Genomic DNA, 17,716 nt, shown 5'->3' on the forward strand with positions numbered 1-17,716 from the left:
CAGTTCCTTCTTTAACAAAATTGAGAGAAACAACCAAAGAACCACACATTAGGATTTCTGTTGATTTTAATTCTAGCAGTTATATGTACAATTTCATGTTTCTGTTCATGATGAGTCTTATGAAACCGAAACGTCTGGGATACCAGGTTTCATCTCAAAGAGCACCACCAGCTCCCGATTGTCAACAATCACTCCTGTGTTCACATGAAATATCATTGATATTGTTCATTTGCTATAAATCGTTTATGAAATGTTGAGAAATATTAGTCTTTTTCGTATCAGGCCCAATGTTTTGTTTTTGACTGTCCTTAAACTTTGTATCGGATTTGGACTGACAACTGGTTTACATAGAGCGCCACTAATGAGTCTTATACAGACGAAATACGCGTCTGGCATATCAAATTATTAGCCTTGTATCGTTGATGAGTAATGTGATCGGATTAGCCTGAATTTATTATTTTAACGTAGATACCCGTATTGTCAATAATTGTCTTTTACTTAGTTATTTGAACGCAATCAAATTATACAATTCATTTGATTGAGTTTGACAATCTGAAGTGGTTTCTCATTAGAAAACAAATTGAGGACCCCAGTCAAGCTTGCAAATAATATGTGAAAGTAATTTAGAGACGAAAGAAGGCCGGGCGGATGGACGGACGCAAAGATGGACCAACAGATGGACATACAGAGGGGTGGGTGTTATAGGTGTGGGGCTTTGAAGCTATTCCAAAATAATAATAAAAAAAACTAAAAATGATATATGATATGATATATTTATTTTCTTCTAAGAACTGTTCACACATTTACAGTATCGTGGATAGCTTATGGGAATAAATCTAAGTTGAGGAACATAATCCATGTCCTCATCAACCACAAGAATCCATGTGTGGTAATCGTCATCCCTCTGACAGGTTCCTGAGGTACAACTGGCGCTTGCTCTGAAAATATAACAGATCCCACTGAAAACCATAATTTCAAGGGTTGTCCTTCTTATTTTTGACAAATGTGTTCAGTAATTTCTATATTCATAGTATTTGAAAAAAGCCATTTTTTTACTAAAGCACGTATCAGACGACATCCAATGTTAATGCCTTTCTTTATTTATTATGTTAATTATTTCAGTCAAGGTTGGCTTATATTGTGTTTTAGCTAGGGTTTGTCTGCTACAAGGAAAAAATAAATATGGAATTATGGTAACTTTTGTTTCAAATGAACAACTTAAATTATAAAATGTGTTGTTATGTTCAATTCATAATTTGTAATTCTTAAAGTGATTTTTTTTAATTTAAGGAATGACTGTAATATTTTTTCTGTCTATGAAGAAGTAACATGTTATTTCGAATAGAGAGAAAAACTTTTACAGTCAAACCTTATAATTTAATTCTAAATTTTATTTAAAGATGGAGTAAATCATGAAAAAGCGTTGATGACGTGAAAAAATAACGTCTATAAGCTGATAGACAAAACACTGTCAGCCACCCAGAAGACGCGTTACAACCATAAATAACTAATTTTTGGATGAACGGGGTAAATTAGCGTAGGGTAACAATGTATCAGTTTATTCATTTCAATTTGTAAATCAACACTTGACTTCTTTAAGGGTTTTATAGATGTTTTCCCCTGTATTCTAAGAGCCAATGAAATATCTTAATAGTCCGTTTGAAATATATTTATCTTCAAAAATGATTTATAAAAGTAAAAATGTCATAGATGACAAATGCATTTGCATTCCATATTTGTATACATTATGCTTGCTGATCTTTCCTTCCGTGTATATCAGGTACAGGTTTTTGATTAAAGTGTTATTCTACTTTCAATTTGTTGTATACTTGTAACGGTCCGGAGGTACACTGTTACACCAATGAGAGGTTAAACTAGCTATAAAACAAAGTTTAATCTACAATTTGCTAAACAAGATATGCTTGTACCAAGTCAAGTATATAACAGTTGTTTTCCATTCGTTTATTATGTGCGAGTTCTTGATTTTCCTTTTTTTTTTTTATCGGATATGATGATTGTGATTGAAGGGTCTTTCCGTTTCGAATTTTTCTTGGAGTTCGGTATTTTTATTATTCTATTTTCATATCAGACCATCTGCAACTGATTTTTACATTTTGTTATTATATTGTGTTGTAGCACCGGTATGTCGATTAGGGGAGGGTTGTTATCTCAATTATATGTTTAATCACGCAATATGCTATCAGTAAATTAAAACCATAATTAATATTATTGTTATGCGTACATTTACATTCACGGTACTACCATTGATACCTTTATCCAGGCATTGCACAAGGTCATGTTTTTTCTGATTGTTAATGACGTCTTAACACTAAAGCAGGTGGATATTGTTTGGAAACTGATTTCTTTTCTAGTCTTAGTAGATACATGCTTGTTTTTGTTAGTTGATATTGCCTTTTAACTAGCTGTCAGTAGCTGTGAGTACTTACACATATTTATACTTTGTAATATTCAGTATTTGTCGTTTGTTGATGTAATTCATCAGTGTTTCTCGTATCGCATATAGATTAGACCGTTTGGGTTTGCTGTTTCAATGGTTTTACACTAGTAATTTTTGGTGCCCTTTATTACTTGCTGTTCGGTGTGAGTCCAGGCTCTGTGTTGAAGGCCGTACTTAGACCTGTAATGGTTCACTTTTACATATTGTGACTTCGAGAGTTGTCTCTTTGGCACTCACACTACACCTTCTTATATCTAGTTTTCTTAATGACATTGTTTCATATCGGACCCTTTATAGTCGACTAAACAGTATGGGGGTTTTCTCAGTGTTAAAAAGCCACACGGTTGCCTATAATTGCTTACATTTACTTAAATTGATCTTTTTAGTTGATAGTCTCATTGATTATCATGCCACATCTCCTTGTATTTATTTCATATCAAATTTGTGGTAACATCAACTAAAAAGTAAAGTCACATTTATACCGAACTCCGAGAAAAATTCAAAACGGAAAGTCCCTAATCAAATAGCAAGCTATAAAGGACCCCAAAAAATAACTAGTGTAAAATCATCCAAACTAAAACCAAAGGTAAAAACGAGAAACTATAAATATTTAAACTGAACCACATCAACAAACGACAACCAAAGGACACCTGGTTCCTGACTTAAGACAGGTGAAAACAAATTCAGCGGGTTTAAAGGTTTTAATAGGCACCAACCTTCACCCTTACCAGAAACAAAAGTGTAACATAACAACATAGAAACACACACTATACAATATAAATTGAAATGGCTTAACTTTAAAAGATGAACACAAACAAGTGAACATACACTTGACGACTAAATTTTATCTATGACACAATGTTAAAAAAAAATCAATAAAATAACGGGTGAGATGTGAAAACAATATTAGAAAGATAACCATAACCGCGGAATAAAATGATGTACACAGGCAAACAAATTTTTGTTTGTTTGAAGGTATACAGTAATGAAGAACGAAAATATTTTTTAACAAAAAAAAAAATAATTGTATTGTTCATAGTAAAAATGAGAATGTGCTAGCCAGATTGAAAAAGATTTCTACAATACAACCAAACTTTAAAACAAATTCTTTTATATTTATGATAGAATTTAGTAAAGGTTTTAAGTAAATCCCTGGCTCAATTATTTTCCAGTAAATTATGCATAGATTACGTTCATCAAAATCCAAAACGTCACAACAGACACGGGCATAGCGAACGAGTTGTGATATGTAAACACCGTAAGATGGTGCCAAGGAATATCACCATCCAAAGAAGAAACATTACCAATTAAGTATATATTTCCAAATTGAAAAAGAGGGGCGAAAGATAACAAAGGGACATACAAACTCATAAATCGAAATAAACCGACAAAGCCAAGGCTAAAAATGAAAAAAAGACAAATAATATTATTTCTTATGTAGCAAATATAAAAAATCAAAACTATAAAAATTTGAGGTTGAAAATTTTTCTGAATCCCCCCCCCCCCCAAAAAAAAAAAAAAAAAAAAGCATTTGACAATATGCAGCAACATCTACGCTGAAAAATTTCCATCAGCATTTTTTAATTTCCGATCCCGGTTTAGAAATGAATAAAGAAATTGCTTCAGTCGTCTCACTTCGGCTGGTTCCAAGGAGAGTAGCGGATTCTACCGAGGATTGCAGAATGAGAATGTTCATAAGAAATAAATTCGTTATCTTGGTGTTATCGGGGGTGTACGGAATTTTACACCGTTGTTGAAAATTCATACAGGGTCACCTCAGGGTGTATGAATTTTCAACAACGGTGTAAAATTCTGTACACCCCCGGTTACACCAAGATAACTAATAGTACACAAGAAACAACATAGAAAATTAAAGCCAAACAACACGAACCCAACCAAAAACTGGGGGTGATCTCAGGTGCTCCGGAAGTGTAAGCAGATCCTGCTCCACATGAATCTCTATAGGGATGGCATAGTGTATGAGCACAATAGCAAAATGACGTAACGGACCAGAGCATTAGTCGATTATATTTATTTAGTTGCTATTTGTTCAAATTTCAAAACGATGGATTATCTTACTTAAACTTCAAAAAGTTTTACGCATAATAAAAAATTAATACACCAAATCTTGAATACACAAAACATTTATGTGATCTTAGTTTTGAATATTTACTTACGGACAATCTCCAACGAACAAAAATTGCCATCCACCCAGTGGGTGATATACTTCGTATTCCTTTCCGTTGTAATCCACTTTTAATGGAGCAACTGCAGAAAACGCACTGTAGTAAAAGTAAGAATATAACATAACACGGGATTATTTACTCATGAATAGGCCATTGCAATGAGATATACATACTGATTAAAAGAAAATAATAGTCAATAAAATACTACAAGAAAAATTAAATATATTAACACCAAGTAAACTTTCTTAGTTGAAATTGACAATTTCTTGAAATTTTATTTTCTTAAACATTCGATTAAGTTTTACTCACGTTGAACAACATGCCGAACATTCAGATCTTTTAACATGAATGTTGTCAAACCAACGTTTTGGTCGCTTTAAACACGATGCTGGTTTGGTATATTTAGTCCAGAATACTTTTACTGCTTCTGGCTTGATGTGTGCTGTAGGATAATCATTTTCGCTATTTTTAAAATTCATTATTTGATTTTCGGTAAATACCATCTTTTGAAACACACGTTTGTTTGTAGATAACCATCTCTTTGTTTCGTTGCTTAAACTATTTGTGCAAAGTAACATTGCTGACCACAGCACTATTCTGACTTTAAACATGGTTCTGTTTGTTCCTAAAGTAGCTGAAAACACGTATGTAAATTATAAATAAATTAAAGAAGCAATGAAAATTAGACATAATTCCAATAAATTAATGAAATATGTTTTTAAAAATATTCATTGGAAAATATTATGTAAATTAATATTTCGTAACATGATATGAACAATGGTGTCTTTATACCTTACTTAAATGGCTAATATTCGATGTTCATCCAACCTGTATCGATATATGATCGTTGCTATTTGACCAGTCATCATATACACTTGTATGTTGAAATTTAAAAGGAAAGAATATTTGTTCAATGTTCATATTTGTGAATTGTACATAATACGAAGTGGGTGTGGTATATATAGTCACGCATGTTCAAATAGGTTGTGAACACAAAGGATATAACATCGATTATTAAATTTGATATCAGTGAATTATTTATCTATCAGTTTCATTAAACAGCCATAGCTTTGTGAGGAAATCTTTCGTATTTAAAAACAACTCCCACATAAGAGATATGAATTAAGTAGAGGGGTGAAAAATTCCATAGGGACGATCGAAAACAAACTGACAATGCCATAGCTAAAAAAGAAAAATACAGTAGTACATCAGACGTCGACACAACATAGAAAACTAAAGACTAAGCAACACGAACCCAACCAAAAAACTCCGGACGGGTAAGCAGATCTTGCTTCACATGTGGCACCCGTCGTGTTGCTCATGTTTTTACAAAACTGGTTAATAGTATAATTCGATAGGTCACATTCGATTAAAGGAAACGGTTTGTAGTTTGCGACATAAGGAAATATCCGTTATCCTCTGTGAAACGGATATTCCGTAACGGTCAACCAATTTGTGATTTCGTCCGTAAAATTTACGAAGGGATGATCTCAACTTCACCATTTGGAACTCTTGATTTAATAGCATCTTTGGGAACAGCAACCCTCTATCAAGAAAATTATGATAGGAAATACAAGCCCGGGGATAATCTTATCAATTGGGAGATATATACTCCGTATGTAGGCACTGCTGGGATGTTGCTACATAGAAATGGAAAGTTCACATTTGGGAAGCTGAAATCATCTCTTATGTCGTACAATGTTGTTTTCAACCGACCCTCATACAATGTAACAAAGATATTAAAAAATATTTAAAAAAAATCGATGTAGAGCGGTCCTGATTACAAGTTAACTTAGTGTTTAGCAGACCAGTCAAAAGTTAACTTGGGAACAGGTCTGATTTTTATGGAAGCTTATAATAGTCACGAGTTGATCAGTTCTCAGCTCAATTTGTTGACATAAATAAGTGGTAAAGTTGCATTATATCCAACCTTGTGAACTTGATAGTGTGTACTTGTTTAGTTATTTTCTAAACTTTCCGACTTCCAGAAAGTGTACTTGTTAACTTCTTCTGAACAAGTTGACTTTGACAAAGTGAACAAAAAGTGTAGACTCGCCTTGTGTACATGGTCTTTTTTCACTTGTAACATACAACTAGTCTGACAGTAGCATTACAACACATCTTGTATACTTCATTTTGTGTACTTGTTTAGTTGTTTTCTAAACTTTCCGACTTTCCGAAAGTGCACTTGTTAACTTCTTCTGAACAAGTTTATATCAACAAAGTGAACAAAATGTTTATTCTCATCTTGTGGTGTTGTTTTTGTTGACTTTTCTTGCTAAGAAGGTTTACTTGTCGAGTTGTTTCTCACCTTTCTCCTTTACTGAAAGTATACTTGTATTGTTTGTATGTAACTAAGTGTGCTTTTCACAAATGCACTTGCTTTGGAAAGGTTGCAAGTTTACTTGTTGAAAGTCAACTTGGTCTGAAATCTGTCGGTAGGGCTTGATACTTTAACCACGTGGTCTCAGTGGATATTTTGCGTACAACTCTATCCTCTCTGGAAGCATGGCAAATAATTAAATTTTAAATTTCAGGCAATAACTTAATGCTTAGGCGTTAGCCTATTGCCTAGGATATGTAAACAAGTCTAAATTGCAAAATAAACAGATCGTCCAACAGAACAAAGACGATCTTATAATAATTAATTTAATACCAAACAGAAAACAATAACGTGCGGAAAATATGGTATATTCCGCAAATATAATGTGCAAAAGTTTGGTACACCATATCCGGATTTCGACAAATAATGTCTCTTCATTGATGTTAGGAATCAAAACGGTAATTGGAAGGCAATGTAATTTAATTTGGGGTCGAAATAGGATGAACATATATATATATATGTATAGTAATTTTTTGGATAGAAATTTAAGTGACAGTATACCCATTTTAAAATAAGATGTGGCACATTGCCAATGAGACAACTTTCTATCCAAGACCCTCGATAGTACGAATGTAGGACAAAAAGTTAGACAAAAAGTCACAAATCAGTGTTGAGATTTTTTTTCTTAGAACAAGAAAGCAAATAATGTTCTTGAACTATTATATATAACAAATGTATAAAGCAATTTAGTTATTAAAATGTATTCAATAAATATTATAAATTATCAAATATTATGAAAACAAAATATTAAAATGGCTTGGTATTTAATTCTGTCGCACCTTTTATAACTTGCTTAAATGTATGGTTTTGCTCATTGTCGAAGGCTTTATTGTGACTTCTACGTCGTTTGATCTCGGGTGGATAGTTGTCTCATTGGCAATCATTACAGTTGTCTGCATCTACTTACAACATATTGGTACATTGTATGTGCGTTCATATGTCCTTTTGAGTTTCAAAAGAAACTACAGTGTGGGAACGGAACTTTTGGTCATTCGTGAGACTGTCAAGCGGGGCTCCGACATTTGAAAAATAACAAGTTGCTTTATGAAAACTCTGATAAACTCTAATGTTACTATATAACGTTTCTGCTTCAAGTTTTAAGTAGCTAAAACATTCTATATGGAAATATGAACCAAATAAATAATAAAAAATATATATGCATCAAACGTTTTCCGTAGAATGGATGAGCTCCGAGTAGAACGATCAAAACTGTAACAGAGCAGCGATCAAAAATGTCAAATAACCATTGAAAACCCATCCATTGCTACCAGAATTTTGACATGTACCATTTTTGATATTTAGTTTTGCTTGTATGAAAGTTTCAAAGCCATTGTCCCAGTAGAAATCAAAATATGTTCATTTTCTCCATGCCGGAAATTTTTCTTGACTGTACAATCGCTTGCTAATTTACTGTACAATCACTTGGAGCTTTCGTGTACAATCACCTGGAGCTTTCCTGTAAAATCGGTAGGCCAAGTAGACTACTACGAAAGGATGGTAGTATAATCTTTACTTATAATGACTACATGGTTGAACTAACAAGCAAGATAGTCAAATATATTGCCTTTACCTACACACTCAATGTATTTTGTATTATAGTTTCTAGTGTTTACGTTTTATTTTCGTGTTTTTGTTTCATATATAATTATAACACTCAAGTAGGAAATTCTTACTGCTTTCTCTTTTACCACATTCATGATCATCTTATATTTTCAATGAGACTTCTGTCATATAAATATTTAATAATACTACTACAATCCAATGCAACATATGTCAAAATGGCAGTTAAACACCTCTTCTGATATTGTCCATGATAGTTTTAGAAGATGACCCGATCATTCAACTGATTTTTATAGTTTGGTCTTGTGAGTTGTGTTGTGCTGTTATACCAGTCCCAGTTTCGGGGAGGAATGAGCGTACATAAAACAATTATTTTTACGGGAGCTTTTTTCCATCAGTAGATATAGCTTGTAATAAACAGATATCTCATTTACAATTATACCACATCTTTATATTTTAATATCATGTGTATTGATCTATACGTGTCTTTTTTTTTGTTCCGTGAATAACTTCCACGAATTCCTTCACCAAGAAAGAATATCCCGATCCCGTTCTGAAACATTCTTTGTTGTATTGATCAAATACGTATATATTAAAAACAATGCTGGTAAATAATTATAATTTATGTTAACTTCAAATATGCTTGACCTTTCAGAACCTCTAGTCACCTTTTCGGTATATATAAATATTTATTTTGTACAAGGATTATTCTCATTTGGATCATTTAAAAAAAAATGTCGAATTTTCAGTACACCCATGCTATTTTTTTTTTTTTTTTTATTTCTAATGGAAATTTCAGTTGTAATGGTTTAAATGAAAGCTTGTCGGATTTGTGATTCAGAACATTAATAATAAACACACCTTACATCTTTTTGATAAGATTAAAGTGCATTTAAGTCCGATTTTTGGGGTATATGTGTGCGTACAGTGTCAGAAAAACACATTTCAAATGATTTTTTTCTGATTTTCTGATCGCCTTGATATCTGCAAAAGGAACTTTCTTAGAACGTTAATTATTACTCTAACGAAAAATCGTAGCTTCTTTATCATTGTATGTAACATGTTATCTACAAACTAAATTCAATCAGCGTACGGGAGGTTCATGTCTATCCTGTTACCACTACTTAAATCAGTCGTTAAATTATTCTCCCTATGAATATTGAATCAGTCAAATTATTTCAAAAGTGCAAAGTAATCTTTACATTTAAAATGCCCCGTTTCTTGAACAACAGTGTATAAAGAAAAGAAATCTCAACACATTTAGTGAAAAAATAGAGCGTACTTTTCATGTCTATGTTGTTACTAACAGTTTTAATTAATTACACCAACAGTATGCTTGTGAAAAGTGCAATAACGTGTTGGAAACCAAATTCCCAATAGAAAACCATAATCACTTCACCAAAGGGAGAAGTTATTTCACAACAGCAATCAAAAACGAAGAAATTTGTCTATCCTGTTATGTCTATCCTGTTACTGTGGTTGCTATGGTTACAGTAGCAGGATAGACAATTGTAAACAAAAACGTCGTTACAATTTTTATCTTAAAATATAGGTGCAATACGAATGAAATATTTCATTGTTTGAACTCATCTTAAGGTTATAACGTTTAATCTTCCCAATTAACATGATTAAGCATTTGCAGGTGCAATACTGATATCGGTAACAGGATAGACAAAAAGGTAACAGGATAGACTTTTATATAGTGATATATCAGAAACGTACGTTCCTGTTACCAACGAAATAAAGAGAAAAGTAAACTAACTTATGAGGGATTTAATTGATGTTGTGGTTGATTTGAATGGGTGAAAATATGCCGAACAATATAAATTGCGATCTTAGACTTGCATTAGTGGTGGTAATTTTTACAACCTTTGAAAACCAATTTTTAGAGGCATTTTTCAGTACAACGTAGAAAATTGGCAAACAGTCAATTATTTTACAGAATGAAAATATATAGAAGTTTATTCTCTTGCAAACCATCTAATTGGCTACGTAAAACAAGCTTAACATTTTATCTAAACCTTTTCTTAATAACCCAAAGTTTCTTTTGAAAATGGTAACAGGATAGACAAGATATTGTACCACCGATCAAAAAATGTTTCAAGATATATATGACATCATTAAGATTGCATCTTTTAATATGTTGTTCTAAAAGTACTGTTTGTTTTGATTTGCTTATGTAGAGGGTTATTTGAATAAGTAACTTTTAATAAATTTTTCAATTTCAAAATTCGACATTTTTTGAAAATGACCCATTTAATGATTGTTTTACATTTGCACTGTCCTTTTATTTTGTCTTGTATACTTATTGTACGAATTTTGTTTTTGTATCTAATATAGACACCTTTATATAATCATATTTGGCAAAATGACTGAGTTTGTGCTCATTTTGATTTCAAATACCATAGATGAATATTACAAAACAGTCAAGAAATAACTAATGAAATGCATGATCAATATAAAAAAAGATGATATGTTATGATTGCCCATGAGCCAACTCTCCACAAGAAACCAAATGACACAGAACTTAACAAATATAGGTCACCGTAGGCCTTCAACAATAAGCAAAGCCCATATTTTATAGTCAGCTGTAAAAGGCCCCAAAATGAAACTAGTAAAAAATTTTAAACAAGAAAATAAACGGATTATTTCATGTAAAAAAAATAACGAAAAACAAATACAACATTAAACGACAACCACTGAATTACAGGCTCATGACTTAAGACAGGCACACACATACAGAATGTGGCTGGGTTAAACATGTGGACGGGATCCAAACCCTCTCCTAACCTTGGACAGTGGTGTTACAGTAAAAACGGGCCTATCAATTGCACAGGAAAGCTCCAAGTGATTGTACAGTAAATGCGCAAGCGTTTGTTCAGTCAACTTAAATATTCGACATTGAGAAAACGTTAAATTGTTAAATTTCTACTAAGACAATGGCTTTGAAACTTTCAGACAGGTAAAACTATATATCAGAATGTACATGTGTAAATTCTGGTAGCAATGATTGGTTTGCCGATGGTTATTTGACATTTTTGATCGCTGCTCTGTGACAGTTTTGATCATTTTACTCAGAGCTCCTCCATTCTACGGAAAACGTTTGGATGCATATATATTTTTGTATTATTTATTTGGTTCATATTTCCATATAGAATGTTTTAGCTACCAAAAACTTCAAGCAGAAACGTTAAATAGTAACATTAGAGTTCATCAAAGTTTTCATCAAGCAACTTGTTATTTTTTAAATGTCGGAGCCCCGCTTGACAGTCTCACGAATGACCAAAATATTAGAAAACCGTACAGTTCCGTTCCCACACTGTAGTTTCTTTTGAAACACAAAAGGACATATGAACGCACTTACAATGTAGCAATATGTTATAAGTAGATGCAGACAACTGTAATGATTGCCAATGAGACAACTATCCACCCGAGATCAAACGACGTAGATGTCACCATAAAGCCTTCGACAATAAGCAAAACCATACATTTAAGCAAGTTATAAAAGGTGCGACAGAATTAAATACCAAGCCACTTTAACATTTCGTTTTCATACTATTTGATAATTGATAATATTTATTGAATACATTTCAATAACTAAATTGCTTTATATATAATAGTTCAAGAACATTATTTGTTTTCTTGTTCAAAGAAAAATATCTCAACACTGAATTGTGACTTTTTGTCTAACTTTTTGTCCTACATTCGTACTATCGAGGGTCTTGGATGGAGAGTTGTCTCATTGGCAATGTGCCACATCTTATTTTAAAATGAGTATACTGTCACTTAAATTTCTATCCAAAAACATACTATACATATATATATATATATGTTCATCCTATTTCGACCCCGAATTAATTGCCTTCCAATAACCGTTTTGATTCCTAACATCACTGAAGAGACATTATTTGTCGATATCCGGATATGGTGTACCAAACTTTTGCACATTATATTTGCGGAATATACCATATTTTCCGCACGTTATTGTTTTCTGTTTGGTATTAAATTAATTATTAAGATCGTCTTTGTTCCGTTGGATGATCTGTTTATTTTGCAATAACCATGACAGTTGGCCGTGTTAAAGAACATCAGTTGTTCGAACTGCTAGTCAAATGCGTTTTGTTAAAATATATTCTTTCACTGTTTAGTCTTTTGGAAAATGTTGTTTGTTTTGTATTTAGACCCTCTCCCAAGAAATATGTTTTGCATGCACACTTATAAAAACTGAGAGTTTTTATACAACGCCCTCGTAAATTTGAACGTTGTCTTCAATTTAGACTTGTTTACATATCCTAGGCTATAGGCTAACGCCTAAGCATTAAGTTATTGCCTGAAATTTAAAATTTAATTATTTGCCATGCATTTGTGAAAAGCACACTTAGTTACATACAAACAATACAAGTATACTTTCAGTAAAGGAGAAAGGTGAGAAACAACTCGACAAGTAAACCTTCTTATCAAGAAAAGTCAACAAAAACAACACCACTAGATGAGAATAAACATTTTGTTCACTTTGTTGATATAAACTTGTTCAGAAGAAGTTAACAAGTGCACTTTCGGAAAGTCGGAAAGTTTAGAAAACAACTAAACAAGTACACAAAATGAAGTATACAAGATGTGTTTCAATGCTACTATCAGACTAATTGTATGTTACAAGTGAACAAAGACCATGTACACAAGGCGAGTCTATACTTTTTGTTCACTTTGTCAAAGTAAACTTGTTCAGAAGAAGTTAAAAAGTATACTTTCTGGAAGTCGGAAAGTTTAGAAAAAAACTAAACAAGTACACACTATCAAGTTCACAAGGTTGGATATAATGCAACTTTACCACTTATTTATGTCAACGAATTGAACTGAGAACTGATCAACTCGTGACTATTATAAGCTTCCATAGGTTTTGATCGGATTTGTCAAAGCAAAAGTTAACTTAAGTTAACTTTGTGGCAGGACTGGTTTCGAAGTTAACATATTTTAACTTTACGGCAGAGCTGGTTTCGAAATTACCTTATATCAATAGCGGACCTGTTGCCAAGTTAACTTTTTGGCAGACATAAAAACAGTCCTAGGACCAAGTCCGCTTTTCAAGTTAACTAGATTTTGGTCTTAGGACTGGTCAGAGCAGTCCTAAATCCGGTCACAGGTTAACTTTGACCAGTCCAAATGACTAGTTATCAAGTTAACTTGCTATACAGGTTAGTCTGTAAGATGTAAGTCAAGATATGGGACAGACTTAACAGTATCTGTTGTATCCTTTATCTCTAGTTCGATGCGATAGATGCGTTCAACATTGTCACCAAATTTTGAACTATTTAGTGATAGAACATCATCTATATAGCGGAAAGTAAAGTTAAAGAATATTACTAACTTCTTGTCTTTCTTCCTAAGAAATTCCTTTATGAAGTCAGCCTCATAAGAATAAAGAAAGATGTCGGAAAGAAGAGGAACACAATTGGTTCCCTTGAGAATGCCTTTGAATAAGTCACCTCCAAACGTAACAGATATGTTGTCAATCAAGAAATCAAGCACCTTGATAATGTCGGTTTCAGAGTTTTTTGTTTGAATTAGTGTGATTCTTTACAAAGTAGGATTTATCCCTCTCTAAGACAAGATACTTGTATCTACGTTGGCTGTTCTTTTTTATCAAGCAAAGCAAAACCAAATCTTGCAATTTGTCTTTTAGATTGGAATTTGGAATACTTGTGTAAAGTGTAGAAAGGTCAAATGTTTTAATACTGTGCAGACACAATCTCCATGTTTGTTGTCAATAAAACGTCATTAATTGGAGTGGTGGTCTTTCATATTACACGAAAGATACAAGTCTTAGGAAATGCGGTTTATTGGCTCATTTAATTTTCTTCGTCTTATTTAAAAAGGCAACAGAAGTATACTGCTGTTCAATAGTCATAATTCGATTACTAATATTCGTTTTTGATAATTGAAAAATATTTAATTTGTTTCACGTCCAAAAATGTACACTCTGTATGCGTTCATAAATAAAAATATTTCAACATAAGAAAATGCTATCTTTTGAAAACGTAAACTTAAACGACATTCCTCAAATGACTGAATGAACATGCATTACTGTTGACAGTAACTTAATGCGACAAATTCCAAATATATGCATGTTACAGTTACCACAATATATTTATCTCCATAGAAAGATGCAATTATTTTTTTTAATTTTTTTTATAAACTGCTATATAACTAAAAACAACTAAAAAGAAAATCAACTGATTATACTTATCAGGAATAATAACAAAATTATCAATGTCAGTGTACCTGTAAAATATAGTATCAACATCTTTGAAAAGAGAGGCACATCGATTATAGCTCTTCATCTTTTATATAAGCTTTGGATTTCAAATATTTTGGCCACGAGCATCACTGAAGAGACATGTATTGTCGAAATGCGCATCTGGTGCAAGAAAATTAGTACCGTCAATTTTATTACTACCACTGGGTCGATGCCTCTGCTGGTGGACTATTAGTCCCCGAGGGTATCACCAGCCCAGTAGCCAGTACTTCGGTACTGGCATGAAGATACGGATTTTTTGTGTTATTAAAATTTCCCGTTACAAAATATTAGAAATTATTATAAATTAAGGAATGAATCTCCCTCATGCAAAGCTCTGATTCCTTTCACGGATTTGGCTATACTTTTTGGACCTTTTGGATTATAGCTCTTCATCTTTTATATAAGCTTTGGATTTCAAATATTTTGGCCACGAGCATCACTGAAGAGACATGTATTGTCGAAATGCGCATCTGGTGCAAGAAAATTAGTACCGTCAATTTTATTACTACCACTGGGTCGATGCCTCTGCTGGTGGACTATTAGTCCCCGAGGGTATCACCAGCCCAGTAGCCAGTACTTCGGTACTGGCATGAAGATACGGATTTTTTGTGTTATTAAAATTTCCCGTTACAAAATATTAGAAATTATTATAAATTAAGGAATGAATCTCCCTCATGCAAAGCTCTGATTCCTTTCACGGATTTGGCTATACTTTTTGGACCTTTTGGATTATAGCTCTTCATCTTTTATATAAGCTTTGGATTTCAAATATTTTGGCCACGAGCATCACTGAAGAGACATGTATTGTCGAAATGCGCATCTGGTGCAAGAAAATTAGTACCGTCAATTTTATTACTACCACTGGGTCGATGCCTCTGCTGGTGGACTATAAGTCCCCGAGGGTATCACCAGCCCAGTAGCCAGTACTTCGGTACTGGCATGAAGATACGGATTTTTTGTGTTATTAAAATTTCCCGTTACAAAATATTAGAAATTATTATAAATTAAGGAATGAATCTCCCTCATGCAAAGCTCTGATTCCTTTCACGGATTTGGCTATACTTTTTGGACCTTTTGGATTATAGCTCTTCATCTTTTATATAAGCTTTGGATTTCAAATATTTTGGCCACGAGCATCACTGAAGAGACATGTATTGTCGAAATGCGCATCTGGTGCAAGAAAATTAGTACCGTCAATTTTACTACATTATGATTAAATTCTGAAATTCAATTTAAGGGATGTTTTTATCTTATGTTTCTTTCTTCAACTCTTACGAAATTGATAAGGAACGGAAAAGGGCTATATCTGCCAGCAGTTTACACCAGCAGTATATGCAAGCCGATTTCGATTTGAAAAAAAGAAATGTGACAATGTCTATATTATTCCCTTTTTAATTAGAAATTTCAATTTTAAAATTGTTTTGAACATTTCAAGAAAAACAATTCGGTACAATTTTGTACTGAAAACATTCAGAGTTGTATGTGCACTCGTGTCGCATCTATCCTTTAAGATATGAAGGTTGTGAGACACTGTAACAACCTCTATGAAACATATGTTGTCACAGCATACAATATCATACCAATATCGTTTTCGTATGGAAACCCTGTGGTGAAGACATTATGCCCTACCATTTGACTGTGAAGCTTATTACTATGTATATTTGAAAATATGAAGAATTGTAATACTATCATCAATACCCATATAATACAAACGTAAAAGAAGGGTAAAAGATACCAAAGGGACTAGAAAACTCATAAGCGGAAAATAAACTGCTTCATCATCGCAATTACGTTAATAGTATTTGTCAGTCTGGCAAATGCTCTAAAACATCTTTCCAAATCACTGAGATCGAATCTGTTAGCATTCCGGATATAAGAGGTACTGTCAACTGTCATTGTGAATACAAAATAAAATCACATGATCTATTACAAATAAAAAATCAAATGTTATTTGTAAGAAAAAGGAACCCCACATCTTCCTATAACTATATTCAAATGTTGATTGATATCGAACACATATGAAGAATAATTAGATAAAGGCAGATGTGGTGTGAGTGCCAATGAGACAACTCTCCATCCAAATAACAATTTAAAAAAGTAAACCATTATAGGTTAAAGTACGGCCTTCAACACGGAGCCTTGGCTCACACCGAACAACAAGCTATAAAGGGCCCCAAAATTACTAGTATAAAACCATTCAAACGGGAAAACCAACGGTCTAATATATTTTTAAATATTGAAATTCATCTCACTTAAAATATATTTTAAGTCTAATCAGATGGTTATGCTAAAATAAATACATTCATAAAATAAAATTATTAGATCAAGTATTTAATGAACCATTTATGAAGGACAAAAATCATAAAGGTAAACATAAAATTTTATTTAATGTGAATGTATAAAAATAAAATATTTAAAATTCATCAATACTTCGTGTTTACATCTTACCTCTTTTGCTTGATCACAAATAATGATCTGATAACCAAAAACACTACGTATTTATAAGTCGTATCTTAAGTCCTAAGGCAAATGATCATCGCTGAGAATATATAAACCTAATGAAATATGATTTTATAGTTTCCGGTTTTTTGTTTAAATCGTAAATATTAGTTACAAAAAAAATAATTTACAATAATCACTATTTTTATTTTGGTCATAAAACTTTACTTTCGTAACAATTACTTGATCTAAAATTAAAGCTTTCGATGATGAAATTTAAATACATTTCAAGTATCACATGTAGTAAACACGGAAATAAGACAGTAAAAAAGGATGACCCAGGGTACTAACAGATTTGTTTGTTTTAGCAACGATTGACCAATCATGACAATTTA

The 17,716-nt window shown here is 32.5% G+C and overlaps 1 protein-coding gene across 6 annotated transcripts; it reads right to left on the reverse strand.

Annotated features, from left to right (window-relative positions):
• Positions 1 to 763: 763 nt before the first annotated feature.
• Positions 764 to 17,463, reverse strand: LOC139514940 (uncharacterized). Of its 6 annotated transcripts, none has more exons than XM_071304526.1 (4): positions 17,331 to 17,463; positions 4,954 to 5,269; positions 4,636 to 4,740; positions 764 to 938 (listed from the first exon to the last, which is right to left on the reverse strand). In XM_071304526.1, the coding sequence occupies exons 2-4, from the start codon at positions 5,253 to 5,255 to the stop codon at positions 785 to 787; spliced, it is 561 nt and encodes a 186-aa protein (XP_071160627.1). In that variant the 5' UTR covers positions 5,256 to 5,269; positions 17,331 to 17,463; the 3' UTR covers positions 764 to 784. The 6 variants fall into 6 exon arrangements, with proteins under 6 accessions (XP_071160627.1, XP_071160626.1, XP_071160624.1 ...); XM_071304525.1 differs by having other exon boundaries at positions 4,954 to 5,278; positions 17,331 to 17,462; XM_071304523.1 differs by lacking the exon at positions 17,331 to 17,463 and adding an exon at positions 5,437 to 5,563.
• Between the last annotated feature and the right edge of the window lie 253 nt (positions 17,464 to 17,716).

The sequence above is a fragment of the Mytilus edulis genome, chromosome 3, assembly GCF_963676685.1.
Source record: "Mytilus edulis chromosome 3, xbMytEdul2.2, whole genome shotgun sequence".
Lineage (NCBI taxonomy): Eukaryota > Metazoa > Mollusca > Bivalvia > Mytilida > Mytilidae > Mytilus > Mytilus edulis.